Source organism: Ammodytes marinus (assembly GCF_949987685.1).
Source record: "Ammodytes marinus genome assembly, chromosome: 15".
NCBI classification, from domain to species: domain Eukaryota; kingdom Metazoa; phylum Chordata; class Actinopteri; order Uranoscopiformes; family Ammodytidae; genus Ammodytes; species Ammodytes marinus.
Window position 1 is genome coordinate 4,950,569 of NC_137219.1, and position 27,991 is coordinate 4,978,559.

General features: G+C 40.5%; 3 protein-coding genes across 3 annotated transcripts; 2 read left to right on the plus strand and 1 right to left on the minus strand.

Moving 5' to 3' along the window:
- Positions 1-530: 530 nt before the first annotated feature.
- Positions 531-2,617, minus strand: nenf (neudesin neurotrophic factor; the record flags this gene model as incomplete). The annotated part of the gene is made up of 4 exons (XM_080043111.1): positions 531-1,113; positions 1,707-1,810; positions 2,048-2,108; positions 2,477-2,617. The coding sequence occupies 4 exons, from the start codon at positions 2,615-2,617 to the stop codon at positions 937-939; spliced, it is 483 nt and encodes a 160-aa protein (XP_079899237.1). The 3' UTR covers positions 531-936.
- A 687-nt stretch (positions 2,618-3,304) lies between these two features.
- Positions 3,305-8,002, plus strand: pacc1 (proton activated chloride channel 1). The gene is made up of 8 exons (XM_080042936.1): positions 3,305-3,501; positions 4,391-4,493; positions 4,946-5,143; positions 5,725-5,879; positions 6,004-6,146; positions 6,399-6,540; positions 6,625-6,732; positions 7,075-8,002. Exons 1-8 carry the CDS (start codon positions 3,466-3,468, stop codon positions 7,285-7,287), a joined length of 1,098 nt encoding a protein of 365 aa, XP_079899062.1. The 5' UTR covers positions 3,305-3,465; the 3' UTR covers positions 7,288-8,002.
- Positions 8,003-8,450: 448 nt separating this feature from the next.
- znf106a (zinc finger protein 106a) lies at positions 8,451-27,977 on the plus strand. The gene is made up of 24 exons (XM_080042592.1): positions 8,451-8,529; positions 11,263-11,345; positions 11,590-11,651; positions 13,320-13,514; positions 14,915-16,840; positions 17,342-17,816; positions 18,088-18,157; positions 18,403-18,557; positions 18,655-18,715; positions 18,940-19,266; positions 19,434-19,580; positions 19,827-19,976; positions 20,154-20,994; positions 21,377-21,426; positions 22,071-22,222; positions 23,586-23,720; positions 23,901-24,017; positions 24,223-24,414; positions 24,637-24,699; positions 24,885-25,004; positions 25,114-25,185; positions 25,411-25,482; positions 25,822-25,968; positions 26,326-27,977. Exons 2-24 carry the CDS (start codon positions 11,292-11,294, stop codon positions 26,380-26,382), a joined length of 5,640 nt encoding a protein of 1,879 aa, XP_079898718.1. The 5' UTR covers positions 8,451-8,529; positions 11,263-11,291; the 3' UTR covers positions 26,383-27,977.
- The last annotated feature ends 14 nt before the right edge of the window (positions 27,978-27,991 follow it).

Below are 27,991 nucleotides of genomic sequence, written 5' to 3' on the forward strand. Positions count from 1 at the left end.
CTACAGTATAAAGGCCCCCACAGACTATTTATGTTGCCTGTTTGAGAGGTGACATGGCATGAGCGAGTCCTAGATGGGTTGTCATAAAGAGATCATATAGAGATAACACATCCTAAAGGCAGTCAAGAGTTCTGGGTAAAACTTCAAGTTAAACAAACTCTAGTGGGGGTTGAATATAAAAGAAAAAACTGAACCGCGCTACGTATCTGGAGGCTTAGATTTAGAGTATTACAAAAAAAAAGGGAGAATGCACACATGACACTACGTTGATTTCTTTGTTACTATAACTACACCTATATGTAAGAAATGATTCAAATTATTTTATTACATGCTGGATTTATTCAAAGTCTTATATGGTTCTTCAATTCAGGTGTAATCTCGCCTGCTAAAAAAATAGTAAATAAAAATTTTAAGCGAGGAAAGAAAATCAACTCTCGAAAAAGTTTGAGATTCACAGATTTTTTTTATTATTAAAAATTTACAAAAATAATAATCAGGAAAACAGAAGGACTGATTCTAACCATGTAAACATTCATGGAGCTGCAGATTCAGTGTTTTGTTTGTTACATAAAAAAATCAGTGCAGGCGATGCATTTAATGACAACATTTTATTAAAAAATCTAAAGCTGTTAGACCTCATATCCCCTTGGAAAACATATTGCGAAAGCAGATTTTTAGCGGATTCCTTTTTTTGTTTTTGGTATATGCAAAAGATCTGTATTATATTTTATCACTGTTACAATTATTTACATAGTGTATTAGGTCATTTGGCTATCTATGTTGTAAACTCATATCTGTTTGGTTTGTACGTGTGCTTCTCTATTCATAACTTGCTTCTGCATCTCTATGATATTACAAATGTACGGGGGTTCTATGTCCGTAAAACTGGCATATGGATTAAATATTCAAACTATTTAACGAAAAAGTCTTATGAGATTAAAACTCATCTTTGATTGTAAAATGCGGCTGGTCCTCTGGTTTGAAGTCCTTGTTGGGACTTCCGTCGGCGGTGAGGATGCGTGAGGCGGTGTAACCTACGATGGGATACTTTGTCTTGTACGTGCCTTCAAACACACTGTCCAGAGACTGAAGCTGCTCTTCAGTGAGGCCGGACTGTGGATGGAAAGATAGGAAAACAACTGTTATTAGGGATTCCAAACATGTTATACGGATGGTAAAGTGCTTTAAAAAATATATTTTAAACATATACAAATGTATTTTTTTGACTATGTTTAGCTTTATTTCGATATTTAAGTCAACAAAAGTACATTTGGTAGCCAAAAAAGGAAATATACAGGAAGAGACATTGGTAATCTTCAGTAAAAACAAATAGTTATTACTATCAAAAAGATCTCGATCTCAATGAGACTACCTGTTTAAATAAAGGATTATTTATAGGATTTAGTCTTCACCCAGATGTAGAATTTAGTTTGGGATCCCCACCAAAATACTTATTTTTTTGTTTTGCAGTGTTGGAAGTGCAGAATTATTACAAAGCTGTGATCATGTTGCTTTAATGAACCTGTAGGCCTAGAGTTTCAGTGTAATTACTAAGCTTGTAAATACAAAGCTATTATCCCAGCCAACACTAAGGAATCAGGTGTCAGTGCTCCCCCACCCATGGGAGTTAACCATCCATGACAAATACATTCTATGGGGAAACCCTGCAGTAAACAACCAAGTGAGTGAGAGTGGTAAAAACCTACAGTATCTGATGTCAGGTCTGCTGGGTCCAGGGACATCTTAGCCACCGCCCGAGTGCAGTCCTTTCCAACCAGTGCGTTGTACGATGCATCTTTACCATAAAACTCTGCAATGGGTAAAATAAAATGTCACTTTAAAACAGGGCAGTGAATGCAACACCAGGCAAAATCAGCCTAACCCTAAACCTTCTGAGTGAATACTTGTTTAAATTTGAAGTTATTTCTAGTAGTCTGGAGAGCTTTCTAGTGAGAATGAATGTGTCATTTTAGCATGATTGACCATTTATAATCTTGTGAATCATTCTAGCCTGATTTCCAGGGTTTGGGTGGTGAGTTAAATTTACCTTTTCCCTTAGTGACATCAAACACCACTCCTTTAACTGCCATATAAATAGGTTGTCCCTCCTAAAACAGGGAGGAGGAGAAAAATGGAAAAGATAGATAAATCGTTATCACTTATAGGCTACAGTCTTGGATGGACACACACACACACACACACACACACACACACACACACACACACACACACACACACACACACACACACACACACACACAAACACACACAAATACAACTATCTCTCACTCTCTCATACACACACAAAAGCACGCACACACACAAGCACGCACGCACAAATACACACACACACACACACACACACACACACACACACACACACACACACACGCACACACACATGCGCACACAAACAAAAACACACACACACACACACATACACACACACATTATGGGTTATAAATAAAGTTTTTACCTCGCTCCCGTCATATCTCTTCAGCTCCTCCTCAGTAAACAGTCGGACCGGCTTTGTGGATGGTTTGTATTTTAATTTAATGTCTTCTGCTAAAGTTATCGAAAGGACAAGAAACAGAACACAAACTCTCGCTGTTGCCATGGTAGGATCAATGTTTGGACGGGTCTGAATGAAGCGGAAACTCTCTCATCCACTTCCCTGTCGCTTCTCTCTGGAGTTCATGCTGCGTTTAAAGACGTGGGAAATAGAAGAGATTAATGTTCGTCCGCCCAATAACCACTATAATTAAACATAAGTGTTTATGTATTTGTTCTGGCCTTCTTTGGGACATGCCAGCACTCAGCAGCAAATATTAGCAGATAAAAGTCACTCTTCGGTTAAAAAAAAACTGTATAAACGTAAATGTATATGGACCTTTCAGCTGTGTAAAAAATGTTGAAAGAAGCATTCAAATCTTTTTCTTTTACGTAAAAAGAAGCAAAAACAAAGACATTTTTTATTAAATATTTGAAAAAAGTGCGGTAATGTAGCCTAACATTAAAACTGAATGTGTAGAATTTATAACAGTAGGCTATAATGTGAAGTAGGCCTATAGCAAATTAAAAATGTTTTTTGCTTTGCTTAAATGTTTATGACCTTTGAGGTGGAAGCCTTGACTATTCAGATAAAATAAGCCCCTAAAAGGCAGCACTAGGTAGCAAATAAGGAAAGAAGGAAAGTAAACAAGGGAACGTGAAGGAGACACGGTTTACTATTGGACTGCGGCCTTTGGGCGACTTACTATCATGGGATGGGCCTGTGTCAACGCCTGTTGGTGCGAGAGTGGAAAAACTGGGACTTGAACACGGGCTTATGGGCAAGTTTATGTCCTTAAATATGCCTCTGTTATTCAGTAAAAGTAGTTTTCAGACTCTGGACAAATAGCAGAAAGAGCGAGAGAGAGGGGGAGAGAGGTTTTTATTTTGTGTCACTCGAAGAAGTGTAGAGGAATGTTAAGGAAAGAACCCTCCCGGTCATACAGAGAGGTATGATAAGGTTACAACTTCCTCCTCTGTTTGTGTGTGTGTGTGTGTGTGTGTGTGTGTGTGTGTGTGTGCGTGCGTGTGTAGCCTATATGCGCGCGTGTCTGTTGTTTTGTATGTTTGTAAAAATGTTTGTTCGGTATATCTCCCAGGTGACATGAAGAGCTGATTGGACATCATGTGACACCGACATGACATCAGCTGACTGCATGCTTTTCTTTCAGTCTGCATGGTCATCAACTGTAACCCCAACGCCAAACATAATGTCTGCTTTAAAATTAATATGTAACTGTACAAGTTACTCAATTGTTATTGTGGTATAACGTTGCTGTTTCCTGAACTATTTATATTGTAGAGACATTTATGCCAGCCAAAATGTTTTACATATTTTGTTATTACTTATTCCTATTTCTAGATTGTGTAGGCCTACATACTAGGCTACTAATACATCAAATACTCCCAGTCATAAATACATTGAATTTATTCATTGTATTGCTGGTTTGTAGTACTGGCACTTGAGATAATATACTTTTGACTTCTCTAAATTTCTTAACTATACTGCACTGGTCAATACTGTTTAAGGAATAATTGATTAGATGTTTAAAGCCAACCATTCATAAATTGAAGTAGGTAAACCTTCAAGAACATTCCTACAGGTGGGTTTAAGTGCCTCATATTGCTAGTGCACTCCCCCCCCCCCCCAAAAAAAGTATTTGTATGTAAAATATGGAACAAGGGATAACACATGCCATTTTTACAGCAAGAAAAAAGCAAGTCTCAATGGATCAAAAGATAAATATGTCTTCATTTCTATCTTTTTGAGATGTTTACAACAGTTTTTTTTACATTACTGTTCTCCAATATTTCATTTAACTTCTTTTTAACCTCATAGTTCAACGATGATGATGATGAAGGTGACACACAGTCTCCAGGATTATTTGGTCATGCCATTGAAGACCAGGAACCTGAGGAGCTGGACGGCAGAATCTCACAAGGTGATAATCGTGTGTGTGTGTGTGTGTGTGTGTGTGTGTGTGTGTGTGTGTGTGTGTGTGTGTGTGTGTGTGTGTGTGTGTGTGTGTGTGTGTGTGTGTGTGTGTGTGTGTGTGTGTGTGTGTGTGTGTGTGTGTGTGTGTGTGTGTGTGTGTGTGTGTGTGTGTGTGTGTGTGTGGGGGGGGGGGGGGGGGGGGGTGGGGCACTGTAGCGTCTGTCAATTCTACAAATGTGAGTGGTAGACATGGAGCCTTGCAATCCATAATCTCACCACTTGATGCTGCTTAATACTCCAATATTACAAACTGTACCTTTTTAAAGTGTCCTATGAAGGTCCTGCTTATGCATAGTTATTACATGCTATGTAAATAATTTGACAATTAGTACAACCAACCGTAAATGCAATCTCTCGGGCTATGAGAGGGACATTGACCTGCCTTTCTTATCATAACAGAGGGCTTCAGTCCTCCGGTGAGGTTCAGTAAACTCTGCGTGAAGAATGTCTTCAATGTGGTGCTGATCTTCTTCTACGTAATGCTGACTGCGGTGGCCGTGTTCCTGGCCTATCAGACCATCTCTGAGTTTCTGAATCAACTCAACAACCCCGTCATGTCCGTCACCTATAAAGAAGTGGACTCGTTTTCACCCCCAGGTTTGTAAAAAAAAACAAAAAACAGAGGTCATAAATAGGGCTAGATAGTCATTTGCTAGATCACTTGAAACCATGGAATAATAAACAGATCCTTTATTTAAGGACATATGGAAGCTGAGAAAGACTGTACTTGCAACTACAGTATCTTTTAATGCTTTTGTCATGCCTTTCTTGTAATAACTGGTGAGCTATCTAGTGATCTCAAGAAAACAAACTTTTTTTCTTTGCTCTTATTACTTAGAATATTAAATGCCATAATCTCAAGATCATGAGTAAGTTTTGTTGTTATGTGGAGAGAACAAGTGAACACATTAGATTGTTTCCTCAATTGTTCGGTGATCTCGAAAAAAAGTTTTAGTTTTCTCACGATAACAGGTTGCTTAACACAATAATAAGCTCAATCATAAATAATAGCTTGTTACTTTATTGAAGTTGCAATATATATAATGATCCATTATTACTTTGAGCCACATTTATTGTATAAAAGCTGCTATATAAATAAAGTCTTATAATATTATTTATACCATTAACTTCTATTAATATTACTTTTTAATATTACAATTCATTTCTTCTTTTTGCAGGCATAGCTCTGTTCCCTGGCAGAGCTGAGCTGCTGAGCTGCAAACATCACCTCCATGACCACATCCCACCTTTAGTGAACCCGGGCACACATCAGGACGGAGACTGTGTGTTTAAAAACGTGACTTACGTTGGGCCGTTTACCAACCAAACGGAGGTCGGCCATTAAAATGACTACTAGACATGAATTAAAGCAAATACAAAACAATTCTGAACATCATGATATACTTGGACCCACTTTTTGTCTTATGAAACTAACCCTTTACCTCAATTTATCCCAGAAAAAAGCCATGGTGGTCCGTGGGCCGTCTGACGTCAGAAACAAAGAGTTGATCTTCATGCAGTTCAGTCGTAACGAAACAGAAGAGGACTTCAGCGACATCACCTACATGCTCTTTTCCAAGTTTAGTGACTTGACCGAGAGGTAAGTAGTATTGATCCTGTTGTTCTGTCTTGTTTATCATACACTCTGGTGAGACAGAGGCTCACAACACAGCTTGATCTTTACACAGGGGAAATTGATTGTATCACTTAAACGTCAATGAAGTAAACAGATATGTGACCTACATAGAACTTAAATGTAATTCTGCTGCTTCATGCCTTTTGAAACAAAGAGTGATTGATGCATTTGCTTTTTTGACCTCTGTCTTATCTGTGTTGTTTTCTGACTCTCTAGTGCAAATACATCAGAGTTTATGAGGGACTGTGAGAGGAACTACTCCACGTGGACCTTCTCTGGAGGATTCAGAACCTGGGTCAAGATGTCTTTGGTGACGACGTCCGGGAGAATCGCCGAAGCCGTCGAGTTTCGCCAAGAGGTATTCAAGCCCAACCAAATGCACACATACAATACATGATGAAAATGTACTTTCAGTGCATTAACTTCAACTATGATTTTCCAGTCTGGCGTGGTGAAATTCAATGACAAAAGGCCAGAACCAGAGCAAACCAACCAGCTCTTCTTTGTTGTCTTTGAATGGCGGGATCCTTATATGCAAGAAATCAGAGTGGTGAGTTTTTCTCGTCTTCAGAATTGATCCGCCATATTGTGTGTCATAAGACGTTAGAGGTGGAGTCAGCGACTCTGGAGAATATGTGTTGTCAAAATCAGGGAATATCTCCTCACGATCCGCCACTTGTCTGTAATGTGTGTGTGCATTGCAAAAAAAAAAATCCAGTGTTAAAACACAGCCTAGGCTCTGTGTCAACGGGCATGTTGCTAGCTACAGTGGTCCCGTTTTGTTGACATACACTTTACAGAGCCTAGGTATTGACAGGTAGAAGATCATCGGGAGATATTCACTGATTTTGACAATCTCTAGAATAGCTGACTTTTTTCCTTTCTCAAACAGGTCGTTACTGCGAACCCCTGGAGCTCCGTAGCCATTCTCTGCGGCGTCTTCATGGCCCTCTTTAAAGCCACTAACTTTGCCAAACTCACGATTCATTGGATCATCAGGATGCGGAAGAGGCACTTGAGGAACAAAGAACGGGAGATGAACCCCATCACAGATAACTGTACTGCTGACACAATCGCACAGGATCCAAATTCTCCAAGTTATTGATTTTATTTTGACACAATTGTGTGTGTGTTTTTTTTAGGTCACTCACAACTTGCACCCAATTTGTAATCACTGGTTAGGAATGATCAGCACTAAGGAATGTTTATCCATAACATAGCAGATGGTGATACCTGAATATTACTGCTCGATTTATCATTTCCTAAAAAATTGTCAGTTTGAGAAGAATTTTGTGAATTTTGTTGTTGTTGTTGCATTTCAAAATAAGATGTATTTCACAAATATTCACTTAAACGTTCCTGGAAATGCAGTTTTTGTACACAAGTGAAAAGAAAATGTTGCTGAGACAGTTAAAATGTTGGTTATGGTTTGAGAGCTTTTAAGGGATTTGTTTAAAGCTGTGGCTGTTTCTGGTGTAAAATTAAAAATAATGTGAACTTTGGTCAAAATGTTGCATTATGTGTAATCTTATTCTGAAGGGAATATTATCGAGTATTGTATGTTTGTGCTCTCCATTTCCATGTCAGAAAGCGTTATAATTATATTCACAACTCTACAGGGATTGTCGTGGACTGCTTTTCTTCCATCAGAGTGATCTGTTGTGTATTTTTTGTAGTTTTTAAGCTGAATCGTTCCGGGCCGAAGTTTGTCTTACTGCTGTTGTTTTTACATGATTTCAACATAATGTAAACCAGTGTCTTCCTTTGCTGTTACACCTTACTTGAATTAATGTTTTAATTGTGTTTTTGTTCAATTTTGTATCACAAGTGCACACCAGGTTTTGAGAAAATTCGGGAGAATAAAAATATATTTTTATGTCTGAATTGAGTCATTAAAGCTGTACAGTTAAAGAAGAAATAAATATGTGTACTTTCTTAAAGTTAAGTGCGTAACTTTATCATATAAATGAATGGGTTACATTCAAGCCATTGCCAAACAAGTTGAAACAAAATTAATTACGCCATCAGCTCCACCAAAAGCTCTCTTTATTGTTTCAGTATGGCAGTATTTACAAACTGGTGGCTAATGTGCAACATATAACATCAAAACCCAATCATATAGCATATAAGAAAACAGGCTTGTGGTAGTAGGCTATCCTCCAATGTAATGAAACTGTTAAGTTTCAATAACCCTGAAACCCAGTGATCGTTGTTCCTGCACGGCGGTGTTTCTTGAACGCACCGCGACTTGTTTGCAGTCTGTGGGGTCGAGCAGCAGGATGTTGTTGTTAGCTTCAGCGGTGGAGGAGAGAATGCAGTAGTGCCGCACATTTTGGATGTTATAAAGGTACACAGCACACATGTCTCACTATTTACACTTCTTACGGACAATATGTCTTAGCTGTAACCCCCTCATTGCTTAATATATGAACTATATCATTGATGTAACGTTGGTGTCGCTGTTTAGCATGCTGTTGCTAGGAGGCAAAGCTACTATCTAGCTAACTACGTTATTGTTCTTATTTAACACGTCAGAATAACGTGTTTTCTATCCGGGGTCATAGTTCGTAAGTTTGTGGATGTTTTCTGTGTGTTAAAATACCATTTTATTTTCTCGAAACGGATATTTGCTCTCAAATATAACTGATCAGCTAGCTACATCTAGGCTAACAACAATGAAGAACCCATCCCTTGAATCAGTACGTTAATCATAAGGTGGTTTTAACTGTTGTATATGTTTAAAGTAGGTGTTTGTGCAACAGTTGACTAAGTTTGACTTAGATGTTCACATTTTATGCAACTTGTGTTTCTACATTACTGTAGCTGTTAGCAAGATAACAAAACAAGCCAGTTGTAGTGAAAACTTCTTCAGAAAGACAGACAAACAGACGTGCTTTTATTGTGTCTTTGTTTTCTGTATCGTCCATTGCTTATTAACTTAAAAACCTGAAGTCACTTTTCTATATCTACCTTCAAATAAATCTATTCACTCTTAAAGCGAACAGAGGGAAAACAAACTATGGGTATTGAATATTTGCTAAATTAACCAGAAACAGGCTTATTGTAAGGTACATTCACACAAACAAGGAATTTGCAGTGGTGTGTAGGTGCACACAGAAAACCATAGAGAACAAAAAGTAAAGGCATGTCAAAGTATATCATAGAAAACGTTATCAAAGGAACAATATGTGCAACTATCTATTTAAATAGAAGTGCAGGAGTGAGAAAAGTAATCAAAAATGTCCAAATCATCACAGTGTGCAGACAGAAAGGACAAGGGTTTGTTAATGTAACACTTTGCAGATTGTACCATAGTGTAATCCTGTATCAAACATTTTACCCTCTGGTGCATCAGCAGCTAGTATCAGTGTTTAATATGAATTTAGTATCTTGTATTTTGTCCTTGGTGCGGCCCTCTAGAGATTCTGTGGCTGAGAGGTGAATATGACCCACTGATCATACTGTTATTATAAATAACTGCCCTCTGGTGCTTTGGGAGTGGAAAGAGATGGTGACAAAGGCATTTCGTAAAGTTGTTATGAGATTGATTCTATATAAAACTTGTCTGTTTGAACTTTGAGTCACTCGGTGTGTGTGTGTGTGTTAAAGTTTAACCTAGGAACATGGAAAGTTTGAAACAAGGTCTGTTGTCTTACTTTTGTCTGAAGCATACATGTTTTGAGCAAGTTAGCTTAGTTTATGACACTTAGTTTTATGTTCTAGAATCTTGAGTTGTTTGTTTGTTGAAATCCAACCTTGCCACAATGTCAATCTTGTAATGATCGTTTTCTACCACGCCAAGTGTTGCACTTCCTTGAATTGTTCTTAGCCAATCAATATCCCCATAAGAGCCTGGTTGGAAGTTGGCCATAGGAAGGCTAGAGTGCCAATTTTTCCTTTTTGTAATTAATGTTTTGTCCTTGGCTTTAAAGCATGTAAAGAATATTTTGTTCATGCTTTACATATTATTGCTAAATGGCAATAAAAGAGATCTCATCCTGCACCGTCCTGAACCAAAATCCTGGCAACAGGGATCATTTGCACAATAGTATCACTCTGCAAAATTGCGCAGCTCTTTATCTTGAATTACTATAACTGCACATCCCTCTCTTTTAATATATATTTTTTACTCCATAATTCACATTTAATATTTATATTTAATATTTAGTATTATTCGACTTGACTTATGTTTACTGTTAGTTTATTTTTATGCACCAGCAGCCCACGGCAAATTCCTACTATGTGTGAACGTAGTTGGCAATAAACCTCATCTGATTCTTGTATCGACTGCTATTTGATTTTAAACTTACATTTCCAAATTAAAAATATACAGGGATGTTTTCTTTGTACAGCACTTTGAGGCATCATTTTTCTGTACATAAGGACTAGAACACATTTTGATTGATTTATCTATTATCGTTTTGTTAAAGAGAGCATCAAAGCTATTACGAAGAAGAGAGATATTGCTTCAAGACTTTTATTTATCCCCAACATCTATGCCCCAGTGACATTTAAGTTCTCCACATGATCAGTTGCATTTTGGGAGGTGATGGTAGCGTAGCCACAGGCGCGAAGTATCCCCCCCCTTTTGACTTGTGTCCGGCTCAAGTTCCCCACTCTGATTGTGAACGTCAAACTAGTCCAGACATAGCTCCCCGATGCATTCTGCTGCCATGTCCTGCTGCTGCTGCTGGCCGGAGAGTTGCTCATTCAGCAGATTGGAATTAGACCAATGTCCAGGCTGAACTCTGTACTGGCATTAGGGCCGTGGCACTGGGGCATGTTGTGAATAGTTACAGTAGGTGTTGTTGTTAAGAGAAAATGAGCTTTGTCTTGAGCTCCCTCTACTGTGTTGCTTAGACAAATCTGAGTTGTTTCTATAGCTTTGCTACAAACATACAGCACACTGCACGTACATATTTCTGATATTTCGATTTTTTTTGAACGCCATATCCAACTAAAGTAAACCACACCACCCATATAATATACTTATAATTCAAAAGTTGTGTTGCTGTGTGTGTCCCTATGTAAGCTGTGATTGATGAGTGTTTTTTCTCTAATATGTTCTCTTTATTGACAGTAATGGGCTGATTTCAACTCGTGTTCAAGATGGCGAGAGACAGAAAGTGCATCCTCTGTGAAACAGTCCACGCCTCCAAGCAGGTAATTCACCCTCATACATGATCTACTCTATTCACATTTTGATTTAAAATCTTTTTATTTTATTTTATTTGAGAAAATGAATTTATTTTTCAATGGTGGTCAGTGTTCTACTGTGCATCTAAATTCCCCCTTTAGGTGATCAATACATTTTAATTAAACAATTAAACAAGTAAAGGTTGCAGGAAATTGACAAGTTTGGATGCCTAAACAGAAAAGCTTCATGGTCAATGTGTATCTTTTGCAGGAGATGGATGAGCATATTAGAAGTATGCTGCACCACCGAGAGCTGGAGAAGGTCAAAGGCCGGTGAGTTGTTGTTGCACTTCTCCAAAAATACACCACAAGGCCAGGTATCTAAATTACTTTAATATCACGTTAATATTTAGAAATTGATGAAGAAATTATTACTATTATAGTTTGGACTTCAAAAATTCAATACAGAATTTGTAAATGTACTAGTATTCAAATGAAAGCTTTAAATTAGTTTGAAGAGTTTTATCCAAATATATTTGGGTCATGCGGTACAGTACGTTGGCACGTGTTCCTCAGGGTTATCCGGCCAGTTGATATAGGGGCAGCTGTCTCGACCGTGGCACATATATTTAGACACAATCTCGCCGGAACAACAGGCATGACCGATAGAAGGCAACTGGCTATCTCGTGACGGCCATGTAGATTACTAAAGGTATGCGGCCTGTCGCTGCGTTGGAAGGATCTAGACTGGAGCAAATACCAAGTTAAGGGCTGGTGTTGTTGCTAAGTTACTGGGATTTCATGTAAACATTGAAATGCAAAGATGCCATATTTTGAACTGATGGTCGGGTAAATGTGTATGATGTCCTAAGTTTTGGAAGTATGATTGTTTTTTCTTCAAACGAGTACATTGCAATCGGGATAGCTAATTTACAAAGCTGCAGTTTGATACAGTGCTATATGTGGTTTGTGTGATTCCTGCAAATAAATTCATCATTAAAATTTGAGTTTGCATGTACGACTGCAGCTGAGAAATAAATGTAATTTTTTTTTGTATATTATTTTTATGCTATTATGCTTTGATAGACAAAGCTAATGCAGGATAATAAGAGACAGAGACCCAAGGGCCATGCACAAAAAAAATAATGCGGTTCAAGCAGAGAGAAGAAAAATAAGAAAAGATTTACAAGACGATACATATCAAAATTAAAACGTATCCCTGTGTCATTGGTAAGGAGATGCCAACTGGCACGAGAGGTCAGAGAATGGCAGCGGGCCATGACACAGATTTGAAAAAGAAATTGAGAAGGCAAAGTCACTACCCTCTTATCAAGAGTCACAGGATGGAATAGTTGGGAGAGGTTTTGAAGTGGAGGCTACTAGCAGCTGCAGGGGGCTCCAGTTACACAGGCTTTACATGGGGTTGGGCAGCAGGATGCTAAGGCCTGTAACACATGCTGGCCTGGATGGGTAGGGTGGGGGGCTGGGTCCTGGCTCTTGAGAGAAAAAAGTTAGCGGTCAAAAACAGACATTGCCTTCTGTAGAGTCTCAGAGCGCAGCGGACACCATCATGGAAGCGCACTAGGCTGAAGAGAGCCACCGTGCCTCGCTCCCCCCTCTCCACGCGCCCCGGTGCTGTGCTCCACGGCTGGACATAAACGGCTAAATTAAAGCCCGTCTGCTCCTATTGCCGACGATGAGGGAATGAGGAAAGGAAAAAATCAAGATCAGGAAGAATCATATATTTTTTAACAAGGGAAAATTACAAGTTAGCTTACCTCCTGATCTGTGACAAACTAGAGAATTTGGACGAGCTATCTTTTTTTAAGGATTGTTGAGTATTCTCCTCTCCTGATTTTATTTTGACTTTTAAGAAACAGAACATAGAGCCAGTTGTTGTTGTTGGAGGCTCTATAGACAAGAAAACTAAAGCAGACCAGACCGTATCAGAGCAATGCCTGAAGGAACGATTGAACGCCCGCTCTCGCCTTCCCTCCCCAGGGACTGCGGACACGAGTGCAGGGTGTGCAAGGTAACGGTGGTTAGTCTCACCGATTACGCCAGTCACATTTCCAGCCCCTCGCACAAGCAGAATGTGGAGGCTGCGGAACTAAAGCATTCTGTGAACGACCTCGATGAGGACTACTTCGATCAGGCTTTGGTGGAACTGATTGAGAAGAGAAAAGAACAGATCAGGTAAGACCGTTTTGCTATTTCACTTTTTATTATTCAAAATATTATAGGGTTTAGGTTGGGAAAAATAGTTGACAGTGTTGCTTTAAAACAACAACAAAAAAGTTGGAGTATTTCCAGAGTATATACACAGATTAAGTATGTGTGAAAAAAAATACTTTTTGCATTCTTCAATGCTTATGATAAACTGTTTTTATTTAATTATTTGTGTTGCAAATATAAGAAAATGGTTATTTTTTATATTTCAGGTTTGTTTGTTAATTGCATTTGAAACCCTGCAGTTTATACAACTTATAGAGGGCAACATTTCCATTGCAATATTTTGCAGAAACATTACAATTCTGGTCTATGTTTATAACGTTATGGTTATGATTTAACAACAAATGCAATGCTAACTGATAGCTCACAAGCTCTCGTTTGTGTGTACATACACCATGTATAGTCATATTTTGCTCCATGGTGCTCACGGGCCTGTTTTAGCTGCAGCTTCAAGTTGAGCTGCGGCTGGAGTCGTATGTCAGGTCTGCAGCCTTAATAAAAAGCGTGACGGCATACACAAAGTTCAGACAAGTTTGCTGCCCTTTAGGAATTGTAAAACAGACTGAAACCTTCACATCAGCCCTGTGAAATAAATAAATACATTGAATTGTGAAATAAATTCAAATTTTCTTTTGATATATCATTTAAATTATAAGAATGTAAAAAACAAGGCAAAAGCTGGCTTTCAACCTTCAGCTTGTCACATGATAGATCTTTTACCTGACAGTGAGCCAAGAGATGTGGTTGCTGTGGAGACTTTTTTAGATCTCGTTAAACAGATTCCACTGTTTCTGTAATGATTTTTGGTCAGTTTTCTCTTGCAGACAAGGAGTCTTAAACTTGCATTAATACATTGTGGCTACTTGAGGCAGTAGAAACAAGCTGTGAAAACACATTTGACTTTTTCAACCATCTTTCAAGTTATTTGGAAAAATTGCTTGCAAATAATAGTTTTTTACACATCTTTCCATTCATTCATGAGAAATGGAAGCCTTCTGTGGCTAGAAAGACTTGGTTTGAGCGCAGTGAGAGTGAACCAAAATAGTAAAGTTAGTTGTTGGAAAACCATAACAAAGAGCTTAAAGATGTTACATTTCTATAGAGCTCAATGGTGATGGCACAGTCAGGTGCTACTTTCACATATAAGGAGTCCTGCAATCCATTGTGAATATAAACTTTTTTTTTTTTTTTGAGAGTTAACTTCTTTGATTACTTTTGTAATTAATCACATTTGTTGTAGACATTGTAGCTCTGATACTTGGTTTTCTCAAGACTGACCCAAGAGCTTTCCTATGTCCGAATATCATTAACAAAATTTCATTATGAATGGATATTTTCTAAGATTAACTGTCTTTGGTTTGTAGAAAAGACAAGGAGGCTGCTGCTGCAAAAGTAGCAAAAGAAGAAGAGGAACGGAAGAAAAAGGAAGAGTTCCAGAAGAGGTTACAAGAAGCCAAGGAGCATTACCGGCGTGACGGTGCTTGGCAACAGCCATCACAGACAATCAATGGATCCAATCACCAAACCTCTTGGTACAGGGGCAACAGCCGGTATAATGCCAGAGAACAGGGGGCCCGGCCCTGGCACAACAGTAACCAGGGAAAGAGTGCCACCTGGCATGCTCAGGAGCCCCCCAACCTTTACAAATGGTCTTCTGCAGAGCTCTCGGGTGGGAGCTTGCACAACCAGGATCGTTCCGGCAATAGGCAGTGTGATCAGGCTGCATTATTTGGCAACCAACCAAATCGACTGCCTTGGCTCAGCAACGGGGGCAGTAGTAACGGAATCTATGGCCGAAACAATATTTCCCAGTACCCACAAAGGGGCCGGTCGAGCCTTTTAGGGGAACCTCCTGCCCATTTAACTTTTCCAAGTTTTTATACCCAGGCTCTTAACCAAAACAAGGGCATTATTCAAGGAGTTCAGCAGGCAGAACGGCTTCAGAATGGGGAGGGACAAACAGCAGAACCTGACCACAACACTAATAAGAGCTCCAAGACCTTCGGTAGCAATCCAAAGCTGGACAAGACTTGTCGCTGGTCACCATATCCAGTCTCAAAAGGTGTTGAATCTGTACCCCATAAAGATACCAACCCATCGAACTCATTAGAGAAATACCCAACAGTCCCCAAACCCCAGAAACAAAACAAGGCTCCAGAAACCAGTGCCTCGAACAGACAGTCCCGACCCGAACAGAAACCAGTGCAGTCGAGTAGTAAACAATGTGTTGAGGAGAAAGGGAAGCATAAAACAAGCCCCAAGGCCAAACCTACAGAGAGGAGTAGCAGCGGCAGTAGAGACAGCAGTTGTCATAAAGATGAACGCCAGGACTCTACATCATCGAACCCTTCCAATCAGAAAACGAAAAAGCCATCGCCACAGAAAGATTGGAAGACTTCCTCACTTTTGGGTGGAGCTCAACCCAGCAGTAAGACCTCCCCAAGTCAAGTGCCCGCACAATCAAAATCAACCACATCAAAGCAGAGTGGAGTCAGGTCCGTGGCTCCAACAACTATTGGCCCGCTTAAATCCAGGCAAGAACGTCAGCTCCCAGAAATGCTAAAGAAAGCCAGACAAATTGTGTGGGAAAAGAGGGACTCTTTAGATAGCTCCAGAAACAACAGGCTGGAGATGGCTTTGCACATTGTGGAGGAGCAGCAGCAGAAGGATCATCAACAGAGTCAGATTGGGGTGAACAAAGAAAACAGCTGTAAGCAGAATGCAGCTAAACTAAATTTACCTGACTTAGTTAGGCCAGAAAAGCCACAATTGCAATCTTCAGACAGTAGCCAGTTTCTACAATCACTGCAGGTTAGCACGTCTACCATGGAAAGCTCCGAACCGGCAGCTTCAACCAGGGAAGAAGAGGAGGGCAGGAGTAAAGTGGTGAAGGAAATATTCCCTGTGGCCCCTGAGGAAGCCATGCAAGCAGTGGAAGCTGGGCAGAGCTCAGAGAGTGACACCTCCAGAAGTGTTGAAGCACAGATGGCCTTGGATGGGTCAAATACATCAGCTCTATCCAAACCTGACCTGCCTCCTGTCTTAAAACGTGACCTCACCAAACACATCAGCTCCAAGAGTAAACCAGGCAGCCACGAGCCAAACCTGAACATCGCCAGACGAGTGAGAAACGTGAGCGAGTCGAAGAGAAGCGACAGTGAAAAGGATTCGGGCCTTAAACCGACCGTGCGCCAGCTCATCAGTTCCTCCGGGTCTCGACGCAACGTGAACTGGGATCAGGTCTATCAGGAGGTCCGGAAGAAGCAGGACAAAGGCAAAGGCATGCCAAGGTAAAGTTCTGATCTTACATTTAGAGATTGACATGATATATTGTTTAAGGATGCCCCGCTGAAAGTCGATGATTAGAATCATAGGTTGGATGCCACGCAGTCGACGTATATTCTTGAAGTTGTGCTGTTGGGTTATTTTTATTTACAATTAAGCCACAACAGTACCTAACAGATGAAAACAAACTGACAACCCGCCATCATTAGTTTATGGTGCACCCCTAAACGCATGCAGACAAAACTGAGTTTTCAAAAGATCTCCACCCTGGATGGTGTTTCCTGAATGCTCTGTTTTCAGTGATTTGCCATTTTCTTTGTGTAGATAGAAGGAAAAAAATATATAAATAACTCCAATGCACATTTCTGATTGACAAATAGTAACACTATTTCTATACTGAACAAGCAGATCCGATTCGACTGAGAAGAGTCGCGGGCAGCCCTTTCTTTTTTTAATGTTATTTTTGGTGAGCTCATTTTATGTCTTCTCTGTCTACTGTCCTCCAGGTTTGGGATTGAGATGGTGCAATGCGAACAGGAAGACCACAGCCAGGAGGAGGAAGAGATTCCCGTTCTGGAAGGTATCCAATGGGAGGCCTTGATGGACGTCTCGGCTTCCGGTTCTTCCCGAAAACGCTCGTTATCAGAGAGCAGCATCGCCCCGACAATAACCCACTCCATGTTTACATCCCAAGCGTCAAAGGAGACGCCTCTAAGAGAAACCTTCAAGACAGAGCAGCACAGATCCTCCATCTCTCCCAATGCCAAATTCACCCAAGAGAAGAAGGATACTCAGTGCCAGCAAGAGGTGGAGCAGATGCTGGGTCAGTTTGAGGCTAAAGCACAGAAGCAGAAGCAGCCGGACACACTGACCTCTGCGACAGTGAAGGCCCTCCAGCGGTCGGATTCGGTGCTCGGGGACAGTTCGGGGACGGAGCAGTGCGACGCCCAAGGAACAGGGAAGAGGCGAAGAGCAACTGGGGTGAGTGAAGGAGAAAGTAGCTGGATTTACATCACTATGCTTTTATGCACATTTTGAGGTATCGTATCAGAAAATGGTGATGGAAAAGATACATTTTATAAGAAAGAAAAAAACTAATTCGCAAAAATCTTTAGGCACGCTTGAGGTGGTATTCCAAGTATACGTTGCCTATACCGGCATCTTCAGATCTTACTAGTGTCGTTTATGCGCTCCAACCACTCGAATGAAACGCTAAGAAGCAGAATGTGACTTGTGTCTTTCTTCCTTGTAGGATGTCCCAAGTGCAGAGACGTCCAGCCTGGAACACAATAACAAAAGAAGGAAGGTCAAATCCAAAAAAGGTCAGTATCTCTGAGTTCAGTTGTCTTAATGGAATCATGTTTACAATTATATTATCGTTTTATGACAGTCAAATATGTGTTTGTATGTAGCATTTGTATGTAGCATATTACATACATTTACACTTTAAGCTAACGTAAATGAATGATTTTATTTCGATACAATTGAAATCAAGCTGAATTAAGATCACAAAGACTCCACAAAACTCCACCGACGATTCATAAGTATCTTTTGTCTCTCTGTGCAGAGCGTTCCCAGATTGACCAGCTGCTGGCTGTGTCTCTGCGGGAGGACGAGCTGAGTCGCACCCTGCAGACGGTGGACACCAGCCTCATCCAGGCCCGGGCCGCACTGGAGGCCGCATACATGGAGGTGCAGCGCCTCATGGTGGTGAAACAGCAGGTAAAAAATGAAATGTATACTACAAAGAGTTAATTATTTTACAAGTGGACGTTTTTCATTTTCTGACGGCTCGTGTATGTATTTTTCTTTTATGAAGATGACTGGAGAGATGAGCACACTGAGAAACAAGCGCATAGAGCTACTAAAAGGAATGCAAGGTAAGGACATGTAGTTATGAAATACATTAGTTTATATACAATAAATTGTCACTTTTACTACCAATGACTTCATTTGAGATTTAATGAAAAATGTGAGATTTTGAAGTTGTAGTGTCAAAACACACAAACAGTACATCACATTTGTGGCTGTTGTCCCAGAGTAACCCATGACAACCACAGTAAACACAACTGAAACTGACACAAACCGTGACATTTTTCTACAGGTAGTTGTATGGAGGAAGCACCTCAGATCAAACTGAAAGAAGAAAAGATGGATTCAGTAGAAGCTGAAGTCCCACACATGCCCCCCTCTACCGCTGCCCTTCCCTCTGTAACGTACACTGCCGCGGCCCCCAGTCCCAGTCCTCCTGCCCACCCCGCCTCCCCTCCCTCCTCCAGCCATCCATTCATGCCTATAGTCATCAAGGAGGAGCCTCAGTCGCCGGTCCATGTCAGCTCAGAGCCAGACCCTGTGGACATTATAAACCACTGCGCTCACAGCACCACTCCAGCGCTGCCTGGCCCCCCTCCTCCTGCAGCCTCTCCACCAGGTAACTACATTTGATGCCTGATACAAAATCATTGACAATGTTTAGAATGTTATACACATTAATAGACAATTGTGGGTTTTTGCCACTTGTGTCAGACACTTGAGGGAAAATAGAGAAAATGCTCAAAAAGTGTTCATGACAATAATGTGTAATGTCTTCTGATCCAGGAGCATGTGAAACTCTTGCAGAACCTTCCCTTAACTTCCGGCCATCTCCTGAAAGAAAGCCCAAGCTGCACCAAACTAACACTGACCATCACTGGGAGAACTTTGAAAAGGTGGCTTTACCAAAGGAGAACCAGTGGCAGCTCTCAGGTCAGTACCTCCACTCAGCCTAGGGATGATAGAGAGAGCGACACCAACAAGTTTATGAATTACAAGTCCAGCTCTCCCAAGACATGGTAGAGCTTCCCCAGATGGCCCCCACTGATCTAACGGTGAACTTAGATTCAGAGGAAATCCAGAATCGCTAAGGGAGAATAGAGAAAATGCTCAAAAGAGTCCTTTATTCATTTCTGTTCAGCGTTCATGGCAATAACATTTGATGTCCTTTTGATCCAGGTGCATCTGGAGTTCTTGCAGACCCTTCCCTTGACTTCCGACCATCTCCTGAAGAAAATCCTGAGCTGCACCAAACCAACACAGACCATCGTTGGGAGAACTTTGGCAAGGTGGCTTCACCCACTCATGAGACCCAGTGGGAGCTTTCAGGTTAGTACCTCCACTCAGCCTATGGATGAAATAGTAAATAAAGCATTAAAAATGCCCCCCATTTGTTTTTTAAGTTACACTCAATAGCTTTAATGGAGAATAAAGAACTAGCTCCAAAAATTACTTTCAACTTCTGTTCAGCGTTCATGACATAACATTTGATATTTTGGGATCCAGGTGCATCTGAAACTCTTGCAGACCCTTCCCTTAACCTCCAACCATCTCCTGAAAGAAATCCCGAGCTGCACCAACCCAACACAGACCATCACTGGGAGAACTTTGTCGAGCCCGCTGACTGCAAAGAAAGCTTATCAGCACAGGTTGATACAATGGAGAAGTCCATTCAGGCAACAAGAAACTCTCTCACCCCGGACTCAAAAAGTTCCATAAAGCTTCTGTCGCCTAGCAGGAGGGGCTCTGAGGTCGGGGGCGTTGTTGCTTGTGCAGCTACTCATTCATTTGAGCAACCATCTGTCCCCTCAACACTGAGTCTACCGCCCTCTCCAGGTGAACTTCGTAGTGGAAAGCGTGTGAGAAAGCTCAAGAAGAGGAAAGTATTGAAAAAGGCCCAAGGCACAGAGCAGTTTGAAAGCAGTGACACTGAGGTTGATGGTGAGATTTCAAAACCAAGGTGGCTCCGCCCACGCAGGAGACCCAGTGGCAGCTCTCAGGTCAGCACGTCCACCCAACCTACGGACGATCGAGAGGGTGACATCATAATGGAAGGAGTGGACGATGCCTCTAGGCAACTGTGTCCAATCGCCAGGGTTAGAAAGCCCTCCAAAAAAAAAATGTCGGAGCTTCCCCCGTTGGCCCCCACTGAACTAACAGTGCATTTGGATTCTGAGGAAAGCATGGAGGTCACTACAGCTTGTATGGAGTCCCACATAGACGCCCAGGTTTTAGCCTCACCACCAGCACAGATCCCCCACATCTCCAGACCGGAGCTTCAGCAGAGACTGGCCTGCAACGAGGTCTCCTCCACCAGCGACATGGACATTTGTAGATCCTCTGAGAGGTGAGTGTTCACCTTTTTAGAAACAGCCTTTGAAACTTAACTCAAGTTCCACCTTTCACTTGTTGTGGAGCTTTCAACAGCATCACACTGGAGTTGTTCATAATCCTGAAAAACTCCAGAACAAGAGAATAATTGGAAGTATAATTTGAGAATGATGATGTATGTAAGAGCCAATAAGGTACTTAATCAATAATGAATATTATGCACTTTAGTAATGTATAAATCACAAAAAAAATGCAATTAAAAGTAATGCACTTTTTTTTTTACACAGAACCAGAATTTCTAACTGCTTTTATTAGACTGCAGTTATGATCTTTTCTATGGTGTTTAGATAATAAAAAGAAGCAAATCACACATCATTTCCTCCTTTTCTCCCCCACAGTGACATGCCTTTCCCTACCACATTGCCCAACACGGTGAAGACTTCATCAGGTATGTTCACCTCTGGAGAATAATTCATATAATCAGTCAGGTCAGGAGTTATGTCTGTCTCTGTTCAAACTGCGTCGTAAATAATTTCAATGTGTTGATATGGGCACACATTTTTAGACAATGTCTCCTAGATAGACATTCATAGTATTTTACACACACATTTTGGAAAGTTGAAGAAATTGTGAGACAGCAGTAGTGGTCTCGATGTTTGAATCCATAGCCAAAGATAAAAATCGCACTGTGTTCGTAGGAACCCGAATTAGAATTGCCTTGCTCTTTCACCGGGTTAAAATAGACTGCGGAGTGGCCCAAAGTACTTTTTATGGGCAAGATATTCATAGAGCTGTTAGATGACTTTCAGTTACGATGAGAGCGTGGCGATGAACGGACACAGCTTTCTGTGAATGTGTATATATTTAAACCTGAAGCATATTGACCGCTGGTGGTCTGCCACCTCAGTGCAATGTTCACACTCCTTGGGAAATTCATTGGACACTTTTTAAATTAGGCACTTTGATGACCCACAGGTGACATTTACTGCATATAGATGAACTAGATTCTGTGTATTTGAGATTTTTAGGAGAGAGTTTATAGAACTCTTTGTATTTGTGCTCATGCTCATGTGTGTATTTCTTGTTTCACAGATGCGTCTACTGACCACGAGCACAGTGATAATGATTTGCCCACTGAGGGCGTGTTTGAAGGCCACCAGGAGGCAGTGAACGCCATGCAGATCCACAACGGGCTGCTGTACACCTGCTCTGGAGACCGCACTGTCAAAGCCTTCGACTTAGTGGTGGGTGTTGATATATGATATATAAAATAATATATATAAAAAATCTATCAGACAGCTTCAGCTAATTCAGAACGCTGCTGCTCGAGTACTCACCAGGACCAAAAAATTGGATCACATCACCCCAGTTCTGAGGTCTTTACACTGGCTTCCTGTCACTCAAAGAATTGATTTCAAAATATTAATGTTAGTTTATAAAGCCCTAAATGGTCTAGGGCCAAAATATATTACCGATCTGCTGACACGTTATGAGCCGTCCAGAGCCCTTAGGTCGTCTGGGACAGGTTTACTTACACTCCCCAGAGTTAGGACTATACAAGGAGAAGCAGCGTTTAGTTTTTATGCACCAAATCTCTGGAACAGACTCCCAGAGAACTTGAGGTCTGCTGCAACTCTCAGCTCTTTTAAATCAAGTCTGAAGACTTTTCTGTTTCCATTTTAACCTGTAATTTTTAAATGTTATTCATTCGCTTTTAAATGTTTTATTAATTCGCTTTTCTAATGTGTATTGTGTATTTTAATCTTGCCCCTGTAAAGCACTTTGAATGGCCTTGTGTCTGAATTGTGCTATATAAATAAAGTTGCCTTGCCTTGCCTATGATAAGATTTGCTTTTTAAGATAAGATAGTAGGTGAACTCTAAAATCTAAAGTATACAAAGATTTATTAAACCTGCAGTGTGTAGAATTTTGGGTTTTATTTCCTAGCAGATTTTGTAGAAAGTAATTATAATATCCATAAGTACATTTAATTTAGTGCATATGATTGCTGAGTGCTGATTTTTTTTTTTTATTATTATTTTCTCCCTTAGAAAGGGTCTCATATATGTCCATATTTCTGCATATTTTGGACCAAGGCCTGCCTAGTGCCGCCATCTTGAAAGTGTCATAGTTGGAATGCCATCAGGTGCATTGTTTAAAATTTAGAATTGTTCTTGTCCTTGAAGGCCACTGTAGCTTCTGTTATTATTCGAAAGGGTTGGGGTTACCCAGGGGGTGTTGCATTCTCGAACTTTGTAGAACTTTCTTGATGATGTCATATTACACACTGCACCTTTAAGAAATACAAGTGTAAACTTTTTTTTTTTAATATTGTATTGTATTGTAAATGCAAAGAAGCAGTGCCTCATAGAAATATTATATAACTTTGTGATGGTGACAAGTCATATTGCACATTAAAGTACTAGTACTGCACATAACAGTGACCATAATATCTCCTTTATAACTTTTAAACATGATATAGAAGTTAAAAGTACTAATTGCACGTAGTAATGAATTGAATTCTCTACATGATGTTGAATTGATGAAGAACCTTTTTCTGCTTCTGTATTTGTCTCATATTCAAAATTGTATTATTTGTTGTTTCAGAGTCATAAATGTGTGGGCGTGTTCGAGGGTCACAGCTCTAAAGTCAGCTGCCTGTTTGTGTCCGCCGCTCCCTCGCTGCAACATCGCCTTTACACTGGCTCCAGTGATCAGATCATCCGCTGTTACAATCTCAAGGTGAATACACAAATCTTCGATTGTTGAAAAATGACACCAATAATTGATTATATAGGATTTGTTGGGTATACAATTTATTAATATTATAACTGGACAGTTTTATAAATAAAAAATATGTTTACAATTTTTTTTCTTTCAAATAGTCAATTCCTGTCAATTCATTTGTGTTCTTGTCCACAGACGCGAGAGCTGGAGCAGCAGTTCCAGATGCCAGACCGAGTCCTCTGCCTCCACAGTCGCTGGAAGGTTCTGTACGCTGGTCTGGGAAACGGCACAGTGGTGACCTTTAACCTCAAGGTGAGAGATTTGCAAGTCTTTACCACTGCTACAGTAGAAGACAGACAAATGAATTGATTCACTGAGAAAGGAACCAGTTAATGAATCAATAGTGAAATCAAAGTGGCAGACCTTCTGTGTGTGTGTGCGTGCGTGGGTCGGTGTGCATGTTGAATTTCATATTTTTAATCAGTTCCATTGTTTGTTTTGCTCTGATTTTGTTTAGACCAACAAGCAGATGGAGGTGTTTGAGTGTCATGGCCCCCGTGCGGTGAGCTGTCTGGCCTCGTCACAGGAGGGAGCGCGGAGGATCCTATTGGTCGGTTCATATGACAAAACCATCACCGTGAGAGACGCAAAGAACGGGCTGCTGCTGCGCACGCTGGATGGGCACACCAAGACTGTACTCTGTATGAAGGTAGGCTGAATCTCTGAGCTGTTGATTAAAGTATCTATCTATCCATCTATCCATCTATCCATCTATCCATCCATCTATCCATCTATCCATCCATCCATCCATCTATCCATCCATCCATCCATCCATCCATCCATCCATCCCTACCTACCTACCTATCTATCTACCTACCTACCTATCAAGATAATATTAAAATATTCAATCGTCTTGTTTTTTCTCTCTCAGGTTGTCAATGACCTGGTCTTCAGTGGCTCCAGTGATCAATGTGTCTACGCACACAACATCCACGTGAGTCCTCCTGTTTATCTCTCAATACACAATAAGGGTCCGATGGCACAAAGTTGTTTAATTCCAGTGCGTGAAAATAAAACATTGTAAGAGAAGCCAAATGCAACATGCAATCGAACTCAGATTAAAAATGTTTGAGAAACCTCTTTTCCTAATGTGTATTTTCTCTCTCCTTTCCTACACAGACAGGGGAGGTGGTGCGGGTCTATAAGGGCCACAGTCATGCCGTCACGGTGGTGGCCGTCCTGGGCCAGGTGATGGTGACCGCTTGTTTGGACAAACTGGTGCACGTCTACGATCTATGGGTCTGCATCCTTAAAGCAATTATATTTGAAATTTGCTCATTTGAATTTGGTTGAAAAAGTCACAGAAAGACACCCAAAATTTCAACTTGTTTTTCTTTTCTCTCCACAGTCTCACGACCAGATGCAGGTCTACGGTGGACACAAGGACATGGTCATGTGCATGGCCATCCACAAGACCATGGTGAGAAATCTGCTTGTTACAGTGTTTTAATGCTAGCAAAACAAGACAATATATATACAGCATATAGGAATTGTTCATATATAAAATAATCATATTGAGATAAGATTATAACCAGATATGATATGTTTTTCTGTAATGTGTCATCCAGTATGAACAGGTTTTGTTGGAAAGCAGATGCTCAAAGATAAATCATTTACTAATTTTCCTTTTTCCTCTTTGTTTCAGATCTACACAGGTTGTTATGACGGCAGCGTTCAGGCCGTCAAGCTGAACCTGATGCAGAACTACCGCTGCTGGGTAAGACAATATATCATGATTATGTACATGTGGAACGGGATGAGACGCAACACTATTTGCTTATAGACACATTTTTTACCTCTGGTTCAAACTATTATTTTGTTTAAATGAAAACAAGCAGCAGAGTAAGAGCAATGTTGTGCAGTATTGCTGGTGTTAGCCCACTAGCCATCTTTCTCCTACAGCTTATTCTTTAAACTTTGTCATGTCCCACCTACTTATTATTGCAACACCACCATGAGTAACTTTCACATAGCGAATACACCTCAAACTAGTCTATTTAGATCTACAGATGTCTCCCTGATTACCAGTGATTTAAAGTTGACTTTTGTTTTACAGTGGCATGGTTGTCCGCTGGTGTTCGGGGTGTTGGAGCATCTGCAGGAGCATCTGATCCACGACCACACCAACGTCAACGTCCAGACACTCAAGTGCCGCTGGAGAAACTGTGAAGAGTTTTTCTGCGCTCGCAACAACTCAAAGCAGGTATAAAACACTTTTTTTTTACTCCACAAATTCCAAGAGTCTACTATCATTTAAAGGTGCTACGAGGAACTTTTTTATATTTTCTGAAAATTTTCACTCTGATGATCATGAATGACATGTAACAGCAAACAAGACCATCAGTGCAAAGAATGCTATTCGTATATAGTTTTTCTTAATGCCTTTGTCATGGGTACTCTCACTCAGGAGGAACGACAGTTGGCGTAGTAAAAACACTGCCGCTTTTGTCCAAAGGGGGTGCAAGAATGAACAAAAACTGAAAGTTCCTCGGTGCACCTTAAAGTATTAAAAGGAGTGACTTCAGGTTCTAAAACGTGTATATTTCTTTGTGTATTGCAGGGGATGCTAATGCACATGAAGAAACACCTTGACGAGGAGTTTGAACTGGAGCCTTAAGGGCTGCTGGAGGGAACCTAGTTTCTCCCTGGCCCTCTTCCCTATCCTGCTATCTTTACCCCCCCTGACCCTCTGTTAACCTCCCATATTGGGGGGGCATGTTCTCGGGACCCAAGTAACTTAGCAGCGCTCCTGTCGAGCCTGACGACTCCATCCTTATATGTTCGGTGTTGGAATCCAACTATAATACAATCGTGAACGGAGAGTTGGTTGTGCTGTTGTCGTTTTTTTTAACGTTCTACAAAAAAAACCCGCCTTCCCCTCTCTCCGTATGTCTTTCTAAACCGCTGCAGTTCCTCTTTTTCACTGACCAAAGTAAGAAAAAAGAAACTCAATTTTATTGAAGAAACTTCAGTGTTGCCAGTATCGGAGGCGGATTTGTTATGATGTGTTCTGTTGAAACTGCACCCAAATAAACAATATTCAGTTTGTGGATTGGTTGGCTACCATATGGCATGGGGCTAAGAGATGTTTTTATCGTTGTCGTGCAGTTGTGGTGTGTCATTTTGAGCAACCTAGAGTTTATTTTTTCCTTTTTCTTTAATTAAGTTATTTAATTGAGTTACTCACTCAGACATAATGTCATGTGAGGTTTTTTTTAGAAATTCACAGTGTAGTCTCCGTGATCAATTTCATCCGTGTGGTTATTTCTTTTAAAATGACACGATTTATTTTGAAGAGATACAGAATTTATTTCATTTTTGGTTTGGTTTTTATTTTTTTTATATATAAAAAAAATTAGTTTCTAACAACTCCTTTTTTGTTTTGTTTGCAGTTTAGGGTTTTCACTTTTTTCAATTAAAATTTTTGTTTTGTTGCTCGGTGATATGAAGGCATTGAGGGACATTGGTGCAGTGTTGTGTGACTTGGCCTGAGGTTGCCATTGAAGAAATTTAAAAATTTTGCGGTGATAACAAAACCAAGGCGTGGTGTTGTTGGCGTGTGTGTGTCTGTGTGTGTGTGTGTGTTCCTACTTCCTACATGTGTTTATCCGTGTAGGTTTGTTCTTCCTAAATGTCTACGGAGAGGTTTAACCCCGTATTATTTTCCTATGAGTGAGTGTGAAGTACGCTTTTTATAATAAAATTTGAATTTATTTCATATATTTGGGGCATCGAGCAGACTGTGGAGCTATAATATCTCCCACAGTAGGGATAGTTTTCTAAATGAAGTGTGGAGGTGAAGGAAGTTTTGAGGAGGTTGTTCGATGGAGGAGCTTGAAGGGAAGAATTAGGATTCATCTCCCATGCCATACCTCACCCCCTAAAAGCAGACAAGTTGGTAACACAATGCCAAGTCGTTTTAAAAGGCATATTCAACCAATTTTAACCATTTTGAAAAAAGCCCAACCGATGCTCTCTTTGGCAGACTTTGGTGTGGTTACAGCTCTCTTGGTTGGGCTCTCTTTTTAAAGAGATTTAGTTCTCAGCCCAGTTTATATTGACGTTCTCACAGCCGCCATTTTCCAAACGCGCCTCATCCGTTTGTTATTTATGACTAAATGAAATCGTGCAGTTTCACCTCTGACCTGGCATTCCTGAGTTTCTTCATGTTTTTCAGTTGTTATCAAAGTTGTGAAGAGATATTTTTTATGAAAGTGCAATTACAA